Source organism: Hypomesus nipponensis, chromosome 4 (assembly GCF_054491055.1).
Source record: "Hypomesus nipponensis isolate SF chromosome 4, ASM5449105v1, whole genome shotgun sequence".
In the NCBI taxonomy this organism is placed as follows: domain Eukaryota; kingdom Metazoa; phylum Chordata; class Actinopteri; order Osmeriformes; family Osmeridae; genus Hypomesus; species Hypomesus nipponensis.
In genome coordinates this window covers 6,389,316-6,408,096 of record NC_140364.1, presented here as the reverse complement: position 1 = coordinate 6,408,096, position 18,781 = coordinate 6,389,316, and the positions used below count along the sequence as shown (strand labels likewise).

General features: G+C 48.8%; 1 protein-coding gene across 2 annotated transcripts in view; it reads left to right on the top strand.

Moving 5' to 3' along the window:
- The window catches only part of trappc9 (trafficking protein particle complex subunit 9), a 121,303-nt gene that overhangs the window by 64,750 nt on the left and 37,772 nt on the right, over window positions 1–18,781 (top strand). For both annotated transcript variants that reach the window (XM_084696039.1, XM_084696038.1), the window contains 2 exons: window positions 3,471–3,581; window positions 15,528–15,681. In XM_084696039.1, coding sequence (XP_084552165.1) covers window positions 3,471–3,581; window positions 15,528–15,681 — 265 coding nt within the window. The remainder of the gene's footprint in view (window positions 1–3,470; window positions 3,582–15,527; window positions 15,682–18,781) is intronic.

Genomic DNA, 18,781 nt, shown 5'->3' with positions numbered 1-18,781 from the left:
AGTCAACCGACGGCTTGATCGCTCCTGGGGATTGGTCGGCTTCGCCCGTGCAGCGGCTCGGACGGCCTCTGGCAACTTTGCCGCTTTGGTCCTTTGTCTCTCTGAACACCTCATTCGGTGGCCGATTCACAGGGAGGCATGCGGGCGCGCTATGACAGTTTGGGCTTCGTTCGGGGGGGGGGGGGGGGCGGGGGGGGATTGGGTGTGGAGAGGGGGCGGGGGGGGAACTCCCCAGAAATAGAAATGCCTGTTCATTAACCAGCCACTGCTGACTCTTCCAGTCCCCCCCCCCCTCCTCCCGCAATCATGATGGGTAAAGGTCTCATAAGTGCATGCTTGGCAGTTATTATCTCCGCTTTTATGATTCATGCTCTTGTATTCAGAATGGAGGCTAATCCTTCTCCTATCACCCTCACACATGGTACAGGAGCCGCAGAGTGTATTTATACACAACCACACACCCCCACACATACACACACAGCCACAAAAACACACTTTCATGTTACTCAATAGGAATTTCAATTTGCTCACGCTGAATCACTTACAAACGCCACACCAGGCAAGTGATCCAGTCAGATCTGAGATCATTTCTGCACAGCCGTGAGGAACGTCGAGCTCTCGTCGGAATTTCGAATCCGGATTTAACCACTAAAATGGAGACAAGAAAAATGTTGCAAACCCTATCGGCTGGTTTGAATGATTTATTCCGCTGTAAGATCTGTGTGCCCTCTAAAGCAGCTGAGTTCTCATCCAAACCCAACTCCTTCACAGCAGCGTTCCCATCGCCCCTCCGCTACATTATGCTAATCCACCGTTTCACTGAACTTTGTCCAAGGTTAGCGATTCAACGGGGAAAGGCGCTGAAGGCCAGTGGCACCCTCTGCACGCACGCTAAGTACACGTGGTCTTCACTCGCCAGAGTGGTCTTGTTAAAGCGGGGCACTTACTAAGAGAGCAGGAGAGTGATTGGCCTCGGTGTTCCGAAAGCCCTGCTATTGTGACCGGCTGGCCTGATCGATCTACCCGGCTATACACTCTGCCGTATAAATCAGTCCTCCGCCCCTGGTCCTCCTGTTTAGCCATGTCCTCCAACCAAGACAAAGAGACAATTGAAGCAACGGGTACCCCAGTAAAAAAGAAACTGCTTTTAATTGCCCAGGCAGTTTGTTAGGGACACAGCCAAACTAAAGGTACCACATGAAAATGTCACTTTAGGAGGTTATTTAACATTAATATGAGTATGGTCCCCCGAGTGACTAGACATTTTGATAGGTGTAAACCAAGCCCTGGGTATTCTTCACCGCCTTTGAGAAAATGAAAGCTCAAACGCCCGGTTTTGAAACTCTTCTCCTTATGTCGTCATAAGAGGGAAGGTTACCTCCCCTTTCTCTACTTTGCCCGCACAGAGAATTTGGCCCACCAATGAAAAAACAAGCTACGACAGTGCGAGCGCAACATTGGTTTTTCATCGAGAGACATCCTGGCTTGCAAACATTTACATTTATGCATTTAGCAGACGCATTTTGTCCAAAGCGACTTCCAAGAGAGAGTTTTACAAAACTGCATAGGTCACTGATCATAACAACGAGATAGACTCAAATATTGCGGGTAGCCAAACATGTAGCATACATTGTAAAACCAAATAAATCCCAAAGAGAAATACAAGAAGAGCATGTAGTTAAACAAGTTACAATTAAACAGCAAGAACCTCAAAAGTGCAAGAGTGTACCTGTGGAAAAAGCAAGCAACAATTATATATTTAACAGCGAGTACAATAATTTTAAGATAGATACAACAAACCAACAAGAGCAGCAAATCTTACAATAAGAGTCATTGTGATCCTGGGGGAAAACGACCGAAGCATGGCAGTTAGCCTCGCTTCTTTCTTCCTCACAGCATTTAAAGCAACAGACACAAAGTCCTGAGGAAAGCTCATTGTGGGATTGCTCGTAGTGGCTGTAATTCTGCACCAAGGCTGAATTTCGGGAAAGAGACTTCAGATACAGTATTAGGGGACCACTAAGGCCATATATAAAAGCATCCAAAAACAACATTTCATGGGATCTCTAAGACTCCATTAACCCTGAGATGAAAGACAGATGGAGCGAGAGGGAGGGACGGATGGAGAGGTGGTGGACAAGAGGGTCAGGCTGTGTCTCCTGGGCTCTGGAAAGGCTTGCAGTGTGGAACTGATGTCAGCACACTGGGCCACTGGCTCGACCTCATTCCTTTATCGCCTACATCTGTTCAGTTCTGAGTGTTACACTGCTACACAACTCGGAGGATCATCTTACACCAGGTCTATTGTTGTTGTTTTGGGGTGTTGCTGTGGGTAGACTGTACCTACGTTTCCCTGTGTCAGTAACTCGGGAACGTTTTCTGACAGTAACGTTGACAGGGGGCTCAGTAGGATTGGTATTAGTATCATCCTTGTTATTGCTGCTATTATTTGTGTTATTATTTCAGCCCCTGTGCTCTTTACATGTGCTCTCGACGGGATAATTATGCTGGCTTGTTTCTGTTCGACAGCAACCTTGCCTTTTATCTGCTATTACTAAGGAGAAGGGAGACTGGGCTCAGGGTCTAAGTAACCTTTGGAAAATGAGGCCTTTTTTCTCCTCAGTCTTGATCTAAATGGCAAATTGGGCCCTTTCAGCATCTGCATGTGAAAGGGTCGCTTCCAGGGGCAGGTCTGTGGTTGGCCTGCCTGCTGACAGGACTCACCACCCTGATGAAAGGATTCACCACCTTTTGATGTTGTGACAAGGACTGATAAGAGCTCCTCACTGTTGATCTCGGATGCATTTGCTAAGTGTGTGTGTGTGGATTGTGTGTGATTGCGTGTTGTGAACATGCTCTTGGTTCTTGTATCTCCTAAATATAGCCACGCTGTTGGGCTAGATTAATTGCATATGTTATGTAAGGAATTACTTAAGGCACATCCATGAACAAAACATAGGCCTTACTACAGTATATATTACAGTACATAATGACCATGGCCATTCTAGGATTGTATGTATGCTCTGTTGAGTGTCAATTGAGATCCACACACACTGAAGACTCCACTTAGGTTAGAATAGGTTGTAGGGTTGAAATAGGTTTTATGTGCATTTAGGGTTAATATAGTGTATTATTTATTGTTATCTGTAATTTAGGAAGTTTTAGTATTAGAGTTAGTATAGTCGATTATTTATTGCTATCTATATATTTAGGAAGTTTCACTTATTTCAGCTCAGCATAGATGTAAATTATGTTCTGTATACTTATATGTTATGTTATGCCAGGTGCTCGCGTTGTGTTGTCTTAAGAAATTCAGTGCCCAGTCTGACCTTGTGTTGTTCTGTGTACCTGACAAATAAAAGACTTGAACTTGAGACTGGGCATCTATGTCTGCAGCCCCTGTTAGTGAGTCGGGCAGTGGAGGCGGTTGTACTGGGCCTGACTTGATCCTGGTTCTGTTTTCTCCACAGCACGCGCCACTGCCATCTGCTCCTGGACGTGTTTAACTCCACAGAACACGAGCTGACGCTCAGTGCACACAACAACCAGGACCTGGTGCTGCACGCCAGCGAGTGCCAGAGGTGAGTAGCTTCAAGGGCGATGAACATGACCCCTTTACTCCCCCCCACCATTACCCCCCCACATTACCACTCACCTCTCACCATTACCCCCACACACTACCACTCACCCCACTACATTACCCCCCCCCCCCACACACACACTCCCACTCTCCCCACAGTACCACACACCCCACACTATTACATCACCCACACCAACCACAAGCTGCATGTACTGGTGATGGTGGTGGTGACACATTGAGGGATTTGTTTACATTCAGTCGTATCTTGAAATAGGATTATCCCTACATCCTCTCTCTCTCTCTCTCTCTCTCTCTCTCTCTCTCTCTCTCTCTCTCTCTCTCTCTCTCTCTCTCTCTCTCTCTCTCTCTCTCCCATGCCTCTCCATCCCCATCCTCCACCGTTTCTCCTCCCTCTCTCGTCTCCTCTCTCTGTATCTTTCCTTCTCAGCTTACTGATCTCTCTTCTTCCTGTCCTGAGGAGGGACAGATTAGGATTCCCGTCACTGCTGGCTGCACAGAGTGTCCTCAGTAGTGTGGGAGTGAGGGAGTGAGTGAGGGAGTGAGTGAGGGAGTGAGTGAGGGAGTGAGTGAGGGAGTGAGGGAGTGAGTGAGGGAGTGAGTGAGTGAGTGAGGGAGTGAGTGAGTGAGGGAGGGAGTGAGTGAGGGCCTTGGGGGGGGTGTTTGTGGCTCTCTGTCGATTGAGAGCTGACGCGCACAACAAACACTGCTGGTCTTCTCCGTTCACCTACCAGGACCTGTCCTGTCCGCCTCGCTCTGGAAACTGTTGGTTTCAGGACCGAGCTGTCTGCTTCAAACCGAACCCGCGACTCTCCCAGAGTAGTGACGACATCGGCCTCCGTGGCTACAGGTCTTTTGCGGTTATAACAGGTTGGGAAATGCACGGCGCTGGCAAATCCGTCTTTTCAGGTTGCGCAGAAAGTTTCCTCAAAGTTGCAAAAGAGTTTTAATTAAAAATGTGCACACGAGCGAGCGCACAGTCAGGTCAGTGTTTCATTTTTAATCACCGCTATTACAGACGCATTGGAGACAAAGTGCGTTGAATCGTTCCTCAGCTTCCATACCTTTAAAAAAGGTAAACACTCTAGGAAGTTGTGCCCTGTTTCTTTGAATATTAATTTCCCCTTTTGGAAGATGGCCCATATTTTATCGGCTGTATTATTTTGCCTTTGCTGAATATTTAACGGCACACAAACAAACCTGACGTGTCAGTTCCAAGTTATCTGGGGGGATTTGAATTTGCATGCAAAAAAATTACACAAACTGCCCTTTCCATGCACATATTTGGCTGAAATCTCTTCATGTCAAATGTGCCGCTGAAAAGAAGGTCTGTTGGAAGCCCGTGCGACGGAGGATGGCACATAACAGGATAACACTAATGTAACACACAACGTCCTGGAGCGATTGCCGCTGTCTCTTTGGGAATCAGCTGCTCGCGTGGCGATAACCGATGGTCTAGTCACGTGAGAGGGTTGTCTTATAATGCCTGACTCTCTCAGAACTGATGAGCTCCCATCAGATTAGCCCAGTTGCCGGCACATCAAGGTGTTTTTGTTGGGGGGGGGGGGGGTGACATTTTCTCAGCCGGCGTCTCAGAGGCGTCGGGGTTGCGGCTGCGTCGGGCTTCGGGAGGGAGGGAGCCTCGGCGTGGTGTTTATTATTCTGTTGACACCAACAGATGATGGGGGAGGCGAGGGCTACCGGTGCCCGTGGGAAGTGTGTGTGTGGGGGGGGGCAGCCACACTGCAAGTCGTCGCCCCCCCCCCCCCCCCCCATGCACCCCCATCTGCTGAACCATATTGCGCTTGTCTCTCTGATTCCGTCGCTCCCTCGAGTCAGATGGCCCTGTCACTTTTCCTCTCTTCCTGCGCTTTATGATTAATGAGGTGTCAGGCGGGGAGATGGGGTTTGTAGTCTCCGTCGAGGACGGCTAAAGGGAGGGCTCGACGCTGAAAGCATACAAGTGGCCTTGCCAATCACCTGTACGCACACATGCACGCGCTCGCTCAGCGCAACATGCACACGCAGGCCGTCCAGTCACATGACTCCATGGAGCTTGTTCTAGAAGAAGTTGGTCAAACAAGGCGGGCTGTAGTTGGGTAGAGAAATACACCATGACTGCTAGTTGCTGATAATGTAACATGTGCAAGGTACTCTGAGCTGGATGCAGAGGGACTGTCTAATCTGAAGTTTTGGATTGAGGAATACGAGAGGACATGGAGAGCCCTGTCTGCGGTGTTTGTGTGAGGGAAAGAGATGCATAGAGAGGCTTGGCTGCTGTCATCTTCTCAGATCATTCCAAGAGAGTCTTTGTCCAAGGTCTATACCGTCTCGTCCGTGTTCAGTATTGGTGACAGGAGAAAGTGCAGCAGGTTTGAAGGGGGAAAGGTGGCGCTGATGTGATGAAGCTTTCTGCAGCTTCCTTAGAGAGACCAGGGGCGGAGAGACCAGAATCTTAATCTGATTCACAGCATGGGGCTCTTAGTATGCACATTCAAGGCAAATAAACAACCTCATTGGTTATAACAATCATGGAAATAATGGCCTTGGACCATTTATAGGATGCTGTTTAATATTGTAATTGTAATATAATCCCCTGTTTGATACCGAGTGTTGTGTTCAGTCAGACGGCAAATAATAACGGGTAGTAATGTTGGTAGACTGCCGTGAAGACTTTGAGCGATGCTCCTGAAACAGGTTTCAGTCCAGTCAGGCTGTCCTCCTCCTGGGCCTGGGAAGCAAAGGGACAGCTCTTTAAATGCATATCTGTGCTTTGGCAGGGAAATCAAATGGAAGGTTTCCCAGAAATGAGATGTTCACAGTGTATCTAGATGGACTCGGTGATGTATGTAGGTGTATTGTGTCCATACAATAATGCAGCAGAATTGCCAGAAATACTCTTTTAGTTTTTTGTTGTTTTTAGCGTGGAAAATTGGCCAAGTGTTCTCGGCTTTAAATACACAGCAGGCTTTAAATAGACTCCATATTCATACGAGGCAGTTTAGGAGAATTAGATCTGCTTTCCTCCCCAGGACTGGACTGCCCTGGCCTTGCTGAGTGAGTCTACCTTATGTAGTAGGCAGACATAAACAATGTGTTGATTTTTCAGACTTTTTCAATGCGATCCACTCGACAGGGAGGGGAGATACAAAACCTTTCTCTCGGCCTCCTGAAAGTGGATGGAAACCCGATGAAAAGCCAAATGGTCATCGCGCTCCTGACTTCAGACAGACAGACAGTCCAACAGACAGACAGACAGACAGTCCAACAGACAGACAGACAGACAGTCCAACAGACAGACAGACAGACAGTCCAACAGACAGACAGACAGACAGACAGTCCAACAGACAGACAGACAGACAGACAGTCCAACAGACAGAGACAGACAGACAGACAGACAGACAGACAGACAGTCCAACAGACAGACAGACAGACAGACAGACAGACAGACAGACAGACAGACAGACAGACAGTCCAACAGACAGACAGACAGACAGACAGACAGTCCAACAGACAGACAGACAGACAGTCCAACAGACAGACAGACAGACAGACAGTCCAACAGACAGAGACAGACAGACAGACAGTTCAACAGACAGACAGACAGACAGACAAACAGACAGTCCAACAGACAGACAGACAGACAGTCCAACAGACAGACAGACAAACAGACAGACAGACAGACATGCTGGTCTCTCTGAGGATGCCTTCTCTTTATGTGAACCGGCTGGATAAAGGAGTGCCAGCTCAATGTCTCTCATATCCTCCTGTGAGGAGGCTTTCAGCCTAGTCCCTCAATTTCCCTCTCAACTTTTCTTTTTGTGCCATTCATCCAACAGTGCGGTGTGATTTCACGCGCGGGGCTGAGTCTCTGAGTCACATTCTGTCTCTCCCTCTCGTCCTCCACCTCAGGTTTTTCTCTATTTCACTACTTTCCTTTTTTTGGAATTTCAGCCTTCTCTCTCTCTCAGGTTTCCTCCCAGAATGCACAGCAGGCACAGCCACTAGAGTTTGGGCCGTCAAGCTTTCCTCTAAGCCGTGTCCCCTATACGACAGACATGATTCGCGCACCCGCGCTAAGCTCGTCATGCTGTCTCCGAAACCTTTGCCGGCAGCAGTCGCTTTCCAGCGGCGGTGACACGGAACCACACAAGTGGACGTGGTGTCTGTCTCCCTGCCTGGCGTTCGAGGTCATCCTGTCATTGTGCCCAGTAGTGGGGGGTGCTGAGGGGCCCCTCGCTCTGCGTCACTGGCACAGCTGTGTGGCCCAGGGGGGGCCTGGAGAAAGGAGGAGGAGGAGGGGGGGGGGGGGGGTGGAGAGAGGAGGAGGAGGATGGGGGGGGTCTGGAGAGAAAAGGAGGAGGGGGGGGCCTGGAGAGAGGAGGAGGAGGAGGGGGGGGGCTGGAGAGAGGAGGAGGAGGAGGAGGGGGGGGGGCTGGAGAGAGGAGGAGGAGGGGTGGGTATCTTGTCACAGCGTTGCTCCACCCCCAAAGAGTGAGCATCCACCCCTGCCGGCGCCGACCCCGACGGTGGGGTCGTGCGCCTTGTGAAGCCGTCCATCGCTCAGAGATCCGCCGTGCCCGGAGGGGGAGGGGGGCGCCCACCCTCACCACGCCCACTCTCTCTCACTCTCGCGCCTCTCGGCCAAGTAGGAGCGTGTGGACATGCATGGAAGTATGTTGTGTGTGTCCGTGTGTGTGTGTGTTTGCACTCCCAAAGGGCAAGCGGGCCTTTTCTTTCCCTGTGCGTCTCAGACAAAAGCCGGTTTCCATGGCGACCGCCCGTTTCCTCTACCGTTGGCCCGCTTTGAGGACGTCGAGCCCATTCGCTGACGCAGACACGGCGGTGATGCTCGCGTTCCCTTTTACCCGCCGTGGGAGATGACTCCTTCCTGTCCTCCGTCCTGGCTGCCGATGCGTGTGGACGCCGTGGCCCCGCTGCCTCCCCATTGGCTCTCCCTTTAGTGGCTCTGTGCTGAGCGCCAAATGAACAACATCAGGTCAAATGAAAACATGGATGGCACGCGTCGGCCATGGAGATGAAGGGGGGGAGGGGGAGGAGAGAGATGGCAAAACTGGGGGGTATGGAGGAGGGGAGAGGAGAGGAGAGGGTGGGTGGGGAGTGAGGACAGTTAAAGGGGGATTGGAACAGGGTGGGGGGTTGGAAACGTGGATGAGAGAGGAGAGGAGAGGGGGAGGGTCGTTGTGACAAAGATGCGACCTGAGAGGTTTAGAAGCGCTCTCCCAGGAGCACTGCTGGGGCCTCGCACAGAGGGGTGAGGGAGGATATCTCTACACGCTCTCCTGTCTCATTTGCCTCGTTTCATCTTTGAAAGAAACATGATCTCATATTTAACAATAGTCTTTGGAAGAAACAACAATAAAGCGATACCACGATGTCCCCAGACCCTTGAAGAGAAGTGTGTTTCGATGCGAGAACATCCAGATCTCTGCTCTCTGTCTACACATGCCTGCACACAAGCTCCTCAATCCCATGTATTTATAGCAGCCGCCGTCGGAGAACCAGAGCGAGAGCAGTGAGGAACCAGCTCCCGGAGTGGCAGGGTGAGGCGCTGTGCCGTGCTCAAGGCAGGGCTCCAGACTCCAAACACGCTGTTACTGGGGCTCTGACATGTGACTGGAGGAGTGTCTGAAGGCGTCCTATCCCTGTTAAAATGGCTATTTCGGTTTCGTCGTCGTTAACTCCATCTCTGTCTGCCTGTTTTGCGACGCAGTGTAGTGCCATTGCAATATCGTGAAGCGATCCAGCTCGACAGCTAATCAACTCGACACCCCTTGGGACTTCCAAGTCCCCCATTTGCTCTTAATACAATGTACTATAATAAGGACAAAGATGAATTGTGCGTAGCGTACTGCAGTACAATGCTCCGTAGCTATATTAGGTCTGGAATGCCTCAACACCATGGTCATCGTGAACTCCTCTGCTCTGGAGTAGGAGTTGAAAAGCCATACAGTAATTGCTAGTATGGATTTGTTTTCACTGCAGCTTGTCAGGTGTAGTGAGGCCGCCATTGACAGAGCGTCGCTGCCGCCGCTGCTGATGCGAGTGCCGCTGGTAACCGGGGGTTACAGAGTCAGCCGCTGTCTAAAAATAGCGTGTTGCTCTCGCCTGCCTCCTCTCCGGCCTCTGTGGCTCCCCCGCCCATCGGTTCAGGCACGTGAGCTAAAAATAGCCCGCTGCGTTTGCTGGCACACGTGCGCGCACGCACACACACTACAGTGTGTTCGTCTTTTCGCAGCTTCTCCCCTGTGAAGTAACACAGTCACTGGCTGTTAATGCCGGAGCCAAAAAGGCTTCGATGAGATTGTTTCTCTCTTTCATCTCGCGTTCCGTCCCCCTCTTCTTAACCCATCTCTTTTCTTCTTCTCTTTCTCTCGTCCTCCCTCCCTCTCTCTCTCTCTCTCTCTCTCTCTCTCTCTCTCTCTCTCTCTCTCTCTCTCTCTCTCCCTCTCTTTCTCTCTCTCCTTTTCTGGTCTCCCTTCCTTTCTCCCTTGCATCCCCTCCTTCCCCCATGCTCTCTCTCTCTCTCGTCTCTCTTTCTAATGCATGTGGCTGCAGATTTCCTGCACCCCAGTGCTGGGATAATCAAGTAAAAGTATGGATGTGGTTTATTGTAATTCTACGCTATTTGCATTCAGCACACATCATTGCGTGAGGTGAGGCGGGGCTGCCGATTGGAACCCTCCTATATGTTTAAATGGCTTTCATTTCTCCCTCTGTTGTCTTAGAATGACAGCAATTCGCACGGCCACCACATGATTCCCCCTGTGTGAGTAGTCAGGGGAGAATGGACTCCTAACACTGTTGTGCTCTAATGTTCTCATGTGCTTTTGGTCTCAGGCAACACAGCATTAAATTAGGCCGAGGTCATTTCCCATTGCCGGGCTCATCTCAGGGTGATATTATTATAGCCATAAACCAGGCGGCTCTGCCACAGATGAACACTAGCTACATTACTAGTAATTAGCCACGGCACATCCAGTGCTGTTTTCCGCCGAAATTTGAGGAGCTGATATCGATCGAGAGAGAAGGTTGTGAGCTACACATCTTGTTTAGTTTTTTCTTTTCTTTTCATGCAGTGTATCCGTGGGCATGGCACTTTTTTTGTTGTTGTTTTGTTTTTGTTTTACAGTGGACCATCAAGTGTTTTCTTGAGTAACTCTGTATGGCTTCAATTTGTACTTCATCCTCAAGCCTATGGATTCAACAAACACTCGTGTAACACAGTCTGCCGTTCGACCCGTGCACGCCACTGAGAGCGGAATCAGGCAGAGACGGATAGCTGAAGCACACGCGTCCTGGTCCCTCCTCTCCTCTCCTTCACCTCCACTCCACCTCTCCTTCTCCTGCCCTCCTCCAGACAGGCAGCATCTTATCTCCAGGGGAGGGCTGAGGATTTGACCCGGAGCCCTCTCCTTCAGGCCGGGCTCGGACGGACCGCGGCCCAAACTCCAGTTATTAAAAGCTGGATAATAGACTAGATTAGCCCCATGATAGCACCTAATCCCTGGAAGACACTACAATCAATGGACTGGCAGGGCCAGGCAGTGCTTGCGAAGCAGGCGCTTCCATTAACCATTCCTGACCCAATGGAGCCAGTCACGCACAGCTCTTTCTCCACAAAGCCGGTCGTGGACTCCCTGTTTACTGTGGGCAACACGTGATGAGACTAGGTCCTTTGACTCATGTTGTCTTTTGAAGGCATCACATCAAATGTGTCACGCCCAGGTCTAGATTGGGCTGTTTGAATCAGTCACTGTCCGTCTCAGGACCTGTGTGTCCAAGGACCAATCCCAAACCTTGTGCTGCCCTTCAGATTCAGGGGCCGTCCTAGAAACAAGGCCTTCTCTGGCTCCATGTGTCCTTTTGAAGATGACTGGGAGAGGAACGCTCTACTTGTTTGAGGATGCAGCTTCTGTCAGTGACATAAACCTGATGCCACTCATCCACAAAGCTTCCCTGCGTGTTTGTGTGCGTGTTTGCGGATGGGTGTGTGTTAACTGTCTTTGTTTGAGGTCTTCATTTTTTGTTTAATTGGTGCTGGCCTTTGTTGTGGAAGCCTGTAAAATGGTAATTGCAATTCCGCTCTTCCCTACCTTTCTACTTACTCTTCTCTGATGTCAAGTGTGCGTTTGTGTGTGCACGCGTGCGTGTGCATGCGTGTGTGTGCAAATGATGATGCACAATGTTGCTAGAAAGTCCGCAAAAGTGAACCTTCAATGTTTCTGTGTCATAAAAGGAATGATATAGGTCGCTATGCGTCTTAGTGAACTGCCTTCCCTGGAGAAGGTTGTGATTGGGCTGGCCAGCTGCACCAGTGCATCATAATCACACAACCCCTTCCTGGCATCGCTTTATTCTCTGTCCGTCCGTCCTCCCCCGTCCCCTCCCATCCCCCTACTCGAAGTCAAGCTTCTGCCTGCGCCAGACTCAATACCCCACTGTATAATGTCTGTATTTGTATGGTAATTCATCGTTTGGATGAAGATGATGGCTGGTTAAGAGAGTGAGCGAGAGACAGAGAAAAGGAGAGAGAGAGAGGGTGAGAGAGAGGGTGAGAGAGGGAGAAGGAGAGGGAGAAGGAGAGGGAGAGAGAGAGCGAGAGAGAGAGAGAACGGGAGAGAGAGAGGGAGAAGGGGAGAGAGAGGGAGGGTGAGAGAGAGGGAGAAGGAGAGAGAGAGCGAGAGAGACCCCGCTGGGACCCTGGCTGATGAAGCCAGTCAGTCAGTGTGAGCTTTGTTCTCCTCTGTCCTTCTCAGAGAGACTCAGTCCTCTGAACCTGCATCCAGAGATGGAACACACGCAGGTCGATACATACATCCAGAATGTTCCCTGACAGAGCAACAGCATGGAAATGGGCATCCACACACAACCCCCCCTGTCCCCCCATGAATGCCTTCATAGATAAATCATTGCCATTTATATTTTAAGCGTGTGTGTTTGTGTAACATATTTCTTTGATTAAACACTGCAGCGTTTATTACACAATGTTCATTTTTGGTGCAGCGTTTATACGATGGCGGCGTTTATTTGAGGGCGGCGTTTAAAGTGAATTGTAGCTGCAGTGTGGCCATAGACAAACAAAAAATATACAATGAGGTCAAACACAAAGTCTATAACTGTCTCAAATATATATATATATATATATATATATATATCTCAAATACAAGTGTTCTACATTGTGAAATCTGAAGCAGCATGACGAAACATTCTTACACTTTAGCTCTCAAACAGAAAGCTGTGCAGAAAGCACTCACCAGCAGCAACAGATAGCACGCAAACTTGGGGTCGATTAAAGGTAAATTCCTGGGTAGAAAATTACAATTGATATTGTACACTTGTGATTTACTTGTGTAATAAATACTGTGTTTTAATTTAACCAGTTAAATAATTGTTTTCAGATTTTTTGGGTGCAGCGTTTATTTGAGAGCAGCGTTTAATCAAAGAAATATGGTATATTTATGTAGGCTATATTATACAGTATATATATATGTATGTATATATATATATATATATATATATATATATATATATATATATATATATAACAATCAAATCAAATGTATTTGTATAGCCCTTTTTACATGCAAGCATGTCACAGAGGGGATATATATATATATATATATATATATATATATATATATATATATATATATATATATATATATGCTAGTACTATATATTGTTTTGCATTTACACCCTTAGCATTCACCACATACACTTTCTACGTACACAGTTTGATTACCATATACTTTTGTATTCTTATTGTTTTTATTTTTCAGTCACACTCGAACACACACTCCCTTACTTGTGTGTGTATTCTGTACAGAATATAGATATTGCTGTATATAGACCTAGCTGTGTAAGGGACTGTGACTGACAATTTATTTCACGAAAATCCCAATATCGCGCTAGAGTCAGATGTCCAGGTATTTTGCAGTGAGCTGCAAAAAGCTGCCTTCCTCAAACTCCCACACTGCCACATTCCTGACCAGGCTACGGCACTCAGTTGTAGACGCGGATAATGTGGCCCGACTTGAATAGTGAATAACTCCATCTTTTTTACACCTGAAAAAAAAGCCTGTTAATAGGAAGAATGACAGTCAAAAAATCACGATTTTCTTTTTAGCTCTTGTTATTCACTGTTCCCAAGATCTTAGCTTTGTTTTATATAGGTGAGTGATCTTTAGTAATGATACCTACTAAAGATCTGAGGCTTAAACGCATTAGTAGAAAATGATTGTTTAGATTTGGGTTGTGGTTAAACAGTTTCCGGGGGGCTTTGTGTTAAACCCCCCCCCCCCCCCCCCAATACACACAATCAAACAGCTATCATTACTCTTCCTGTCTGCTGAGAATCGATTTGTATGTGAAGCTGTGTTATTTAGCTTAATATCAATCACAATTAAATCCACTGAGGCTTTGAAACAGGACAGAAATGAGATGACCAAAGGTTCATCTATCGATTCAGGAAGCTGATATATTACTGAAAGAGACTCGATAACATTAATGAAATTTACCAACACGCATCAATTTAACTTGTTTATGCAGAGAAATAAAAAATGCAGTTCAACCTGACACAAGCTCTGCCATTTTTGTGAACTCGTCGGGGGGTGGGTTTCTTTAGAAGACGTTGGTTAATTCATCACTGTGGGGCGTGTGTGTGTGTGTGCATGTAAGTGTGTGCGTGTGTGTGTGTGTGATTGTGTAGGAGAGCAGATCACAGGAACCTCCTTCTTAACTGGGCAGAGGCGCTTTCGGAAGAGGGTACAGAAAGCACCAGCACACCACCAGACCACACCTTTTGCTTTTTCCCCCTCAAAAGTAAAAAAAGGGCCAATCAGGCGCTAGTATTTTTGAGGACGGCTCCACAGGAGGCTTCCAGTGCATTTGGGTCTTGCCGTTGCCGTTGGTGTCCATTCATTGGCCTCGGCAAACAGCAGTGAGGTTGCTATACTAACAGTGTGAATGTGATTCCGTCTCGCTTAGCACCATGCCGACTTTCCATTTCTCTTTCTCTCCTCTTACCTCCCTCCACTCTGTCTCTCTCTCTCCCCTTCTCTCTCTCTCTTACTATCTTGGTCTTCTCACTCACTTCACTCCATTCTTGTGGGAACTGTGCCTGTGAATGTACAGTACCGCTGCATCCAATTGTTACTTTTATCTTGGAGCCGAATACAGGGAAGCTGACCGAAGCAATTAGTCTAGAGGTTTTTGGGGTGTTTCGTTTTGATTAGTGAGCAAATGTGCTCAGCTCTCCTCCGAACGGCCAGACTTTGAATCCCGGATATGACAGGTTGCTGTTACCTTGGGCAATAAACTCTCACTAGCTCCTGTTATAAATAAGGAATCAAAAAACAAAACACAAAAGTCACACACACACACACACACGTACACACACACACACCACATGGTGGGAGTTTGCCTTAGGGTGTTTGCTCAAACCAGATAAATAATGTATTGGGGGCCCGTGGACTCTTGCCCAAACACTCACAACAGTGCAGGATGAATGGCACCAGGCAAAAAGTTAGCGGCCTCTCATTTGTTTAAATGAAATTTGGATATTAATCATTCAGCACAAACTTTACCCCCACGCGGCCCCAATTATCCTTTCTGTTGATCTCTCATAGGCTTAAAGAGAAAGGTGTTATACATGTGTCTCCTGCATTGCCATCTGTGGTGTGTTTAAAATCTTGGCAAGAAGCGGGAGTTGAGAGCTGACATCTCCCAGCCTTTGTCAAGTTTCAACCTAAAAAACCCTTATTCTCAAAAAAGAAAAGAAAAACGATACAAGCAGCTCTTTTTCTTTTCCCTATCAAGAGAAGGAGTGTACCTTGATAACCTCACGTGTGTCTTCTTTGTGTGTGTGTGTGTGTGTTTGACCCTCTTTCCTCTCACTCCCCTGCAGAATGGCCATCCAAGTGGACAAGTTTGACTTTGAGAGCCTGCCCCAGCCAGCCCTGGAGGCGACACGCTTCGTCAACCCCAAGCAGCTGGAGGAGGAGCGCAGGCACGCCCACGGCTGCCAGATCAACAACAAGCTGGGCATCCAGTGGAACATCATATCCTTCCTGTGGCTCACACGATAGGCCATGGTGATGGGGGGGGGGGGGGGACCCTGGATGTTCAGCTTGATGCCTTACGCGCTCTGTGAGGGTCTTTTACACATGTTAAACGTTGTCGATGGTGCTTCGTGCGCTATTAGGCAGGCATCTGGAGCCCTCATCTGGAGGCCCTTCAGTTTGTGTTTGGGCTTGATCTGTCGCTGTGACAGATGGCAAGGCGTATGGCAAGTATTTGGAGTGTGTGTGTGTGTGTGTGTGTGTGCGCTCAGGTATTCTCCCTCGTGCCACATCCTTGGCATTCAGGTGTGTCCTGGACTTCCGTTTGAACTTTGACCCACGTCATTGTCAGTATGTCGACCTGCGAGCGCTTGGAATCAGAATTAGTGTCTGCTGTCCTGCCACATTCCATCACCCCCCCCCCCCCCCCCAACCGCCTTGCCCCCACTCCTCCTCCCCCACAGTCTTCAACTCTGTCCCCTGGTCACTTCATGCATTTGGAAGGCTGTCATCCCGGTGAGACAGTTACAGGAGGGGTCATATTATACCGTATATCAATGATACATATATATCCAGTGGGATCCAGTGATTTCCCACATTAGACGCTCCCCAGGGTTCCTGTCGTGTGTTTGGCAGGGCTGTCTGGGCGTGGTGACATGTAAAGAAGGCGTCTGTCCTCCAGCCCTCAAGTAATGAAGTGGCAATTACCAAAACACAGTGTTGTCACATTGTAAGGTGTGTGTGTGTGTGGGGGGGGGGGGGTTACTCATTATTAATCAAGTCCACCCAAGCGTTTGTACTTGCCATATTATTTCCCATTTTATGAACGCAAAAACACTCCCATGATGACATGCATTTGTTTTATCTACAAGCGATTTGGCAGCGTGTGGGCGGCACAGGCGGTGACAAGTGACATTCCAAACGTTTCCCCATTAGAAACTGACAGACAACGTCTCCACCAATCCGAGCTCGTTTGATTGTTTTTATTGACTTAATCCCGATTGAAAATCAATGTGCATTATTTCCATCCCAATGAAAACAGTCGCCTAAAAATAGAGGATCGACCGGAGAGCAGCTTACGGGCGAGTCAGAGGCGGCGAGGCGGAGCAGAGAAAACAGGAGAGCCTTTGGGAGAGGCTCTCCAAGTTCACACGGGGCGCTCCCTGTCACACAGGTCCCTCCGGGGGGCCTCGCCCCTGCTCCTGGTTCCTCAAGCCCACCATCTTCAGTCCCAGCCACGCCAGGAGCAAGTCAGTCTGTCAGGGTCTCAGCGTCAGAGAGGGCAGGGGATTCCTCCCGGCTGGTACACGTCGTGTACAACATCTGCGTAAACACCCCCAAACAAGCCAAGAAGCCCCGCCCCGGCTCCACCCACAGGGATAGGAACAGCTGCAAATCAATACTCGCTCGCTCCCCTTCCCCTGGTCGGCCTCAGCGGGTCACAGTGTGGGAGTAGCGGCGGTGCCGTTCGGGGTGAGATACCCTGTGGGGGCGGTGTCCAGCGTCCTCAAAGGTTAATATACAGCCGCTCGCTTCCACCACACCACTCCGCTCTCCCATTATTCAAAATGTCAGCGGTGGAAACGGATCAGCTTGTCCTTATCATCACATATTATCCAGCTAATCACCTCGCGGAGCGCCAGTGTTTATACCAGCCCTGCACATGTCCGTCCCGGCTCTCTGCTCCACGTCTGCTGGTAGCGCTGTGGAAAGGTGAACTGGTTACAGCCTTCTGTTGTGTTTTTGCTTTTCCGGATGCTCCTCTCAGACGCGAGAGGAGAATGAACACGGGGTGCCGAGCCAGGTGGCGGGGGTGCGTTCAGGCTGAGGGTCAGTTTTACGGCTAGCCACCCATCATTTGACCCCCCTCCCCCTGTTGTGATGTTAGCTGCTCATGCGAAGGGGCAGTCACCTGTAGCAGGCTGGAGCTTGTGTGTGTGTTTGGCAGCATATGTGCAACTGAAGCATCGGATTCTAAAGGACCCACTCCTGGTGTGGGATAAGTGTTTAGTAGCAGCAGCTGGATCTACCCAACCAAACCAACGGCTCGCCTCACTTCCGAGGTTAACCCACTTCCCTGATGTTTTCATGAATATGGGTATAAAACGGTGAAGAGATTCTAATGTACAGCAGAGTTCAGACCCCATACATTCATTCTCACACACAGTGTCTCTCTCTCTCTCTCTCTGTCAACGCTGTGTTCTGTAGTTTCCCGTGGGATTCTGAGACTGATTACACAATATGAAGGATAATCGCCCCCGGCGATGGTTCAAAGCAAACATTTTTATTAGGCTGCTTCTCTTTTTTCCTTTCAGGCCTTTAATTACAAATCAAGTGATTGTAAAATGAACACACGGTAAACGTTCATAAAAGCACCGATACTTTTGAAGAATACAAAATCAAGTGTGAACAACAACAGCTAAAGGACATGGAGACGAGATGAGAAGAAGCTGACCTTTGACCTGGTTGCCAGGGAGGTGTCATTCTGTGCTACATTCCCAAAGTACTGTGCTGGACTTCCCAGTGTTAAAATAAGCCAGGGGCTCTTTTTCAGTCAGCGGATGCATGCTTCCATCTACACGATGTTGCACACAGTGTACTTCACTGAACTCCGCTCTCCGTAATGGCAGCCGCAGCCATGGCCCCGCAGCCCTGTTCTAACAGCAGGGTCACCAGGCAGACCCAGGCCTGCAGGCTCTGTCCTCACCTCTGGGCCACAGCCTCTTCTGAGATCATGCAAAGACTCCCTTTCTTTCGTTTTATTTGCTCTCTCGCTGTCTGTCTGTCTGTCTGTCTGTCTGTCTGTCTGCCTGTCATTCCTTTCTGTCTGCCTTTCTCTCTCTCTCTCTGTTCTTCTCTCTCTCCTTCCCTCTCTCCATCTCCTTTTTTTCCTCGATCTCACGATGTAGCATGCCAGTACATACAGCAGCAGTGTGCCTTTCAACACTGACAGAGCTTTTATTGAGAATGTCTTGAGTATATGTTTCAGTCTGTGTACTCCCCTTGCATACTACACAGTGAACCTCTACTCTATCAAGGTGTGTGTCTTTTGGCTCGTTGGGTTTGCACGCTTCTGTTTGCTTGTGACAAAGTACAGGAT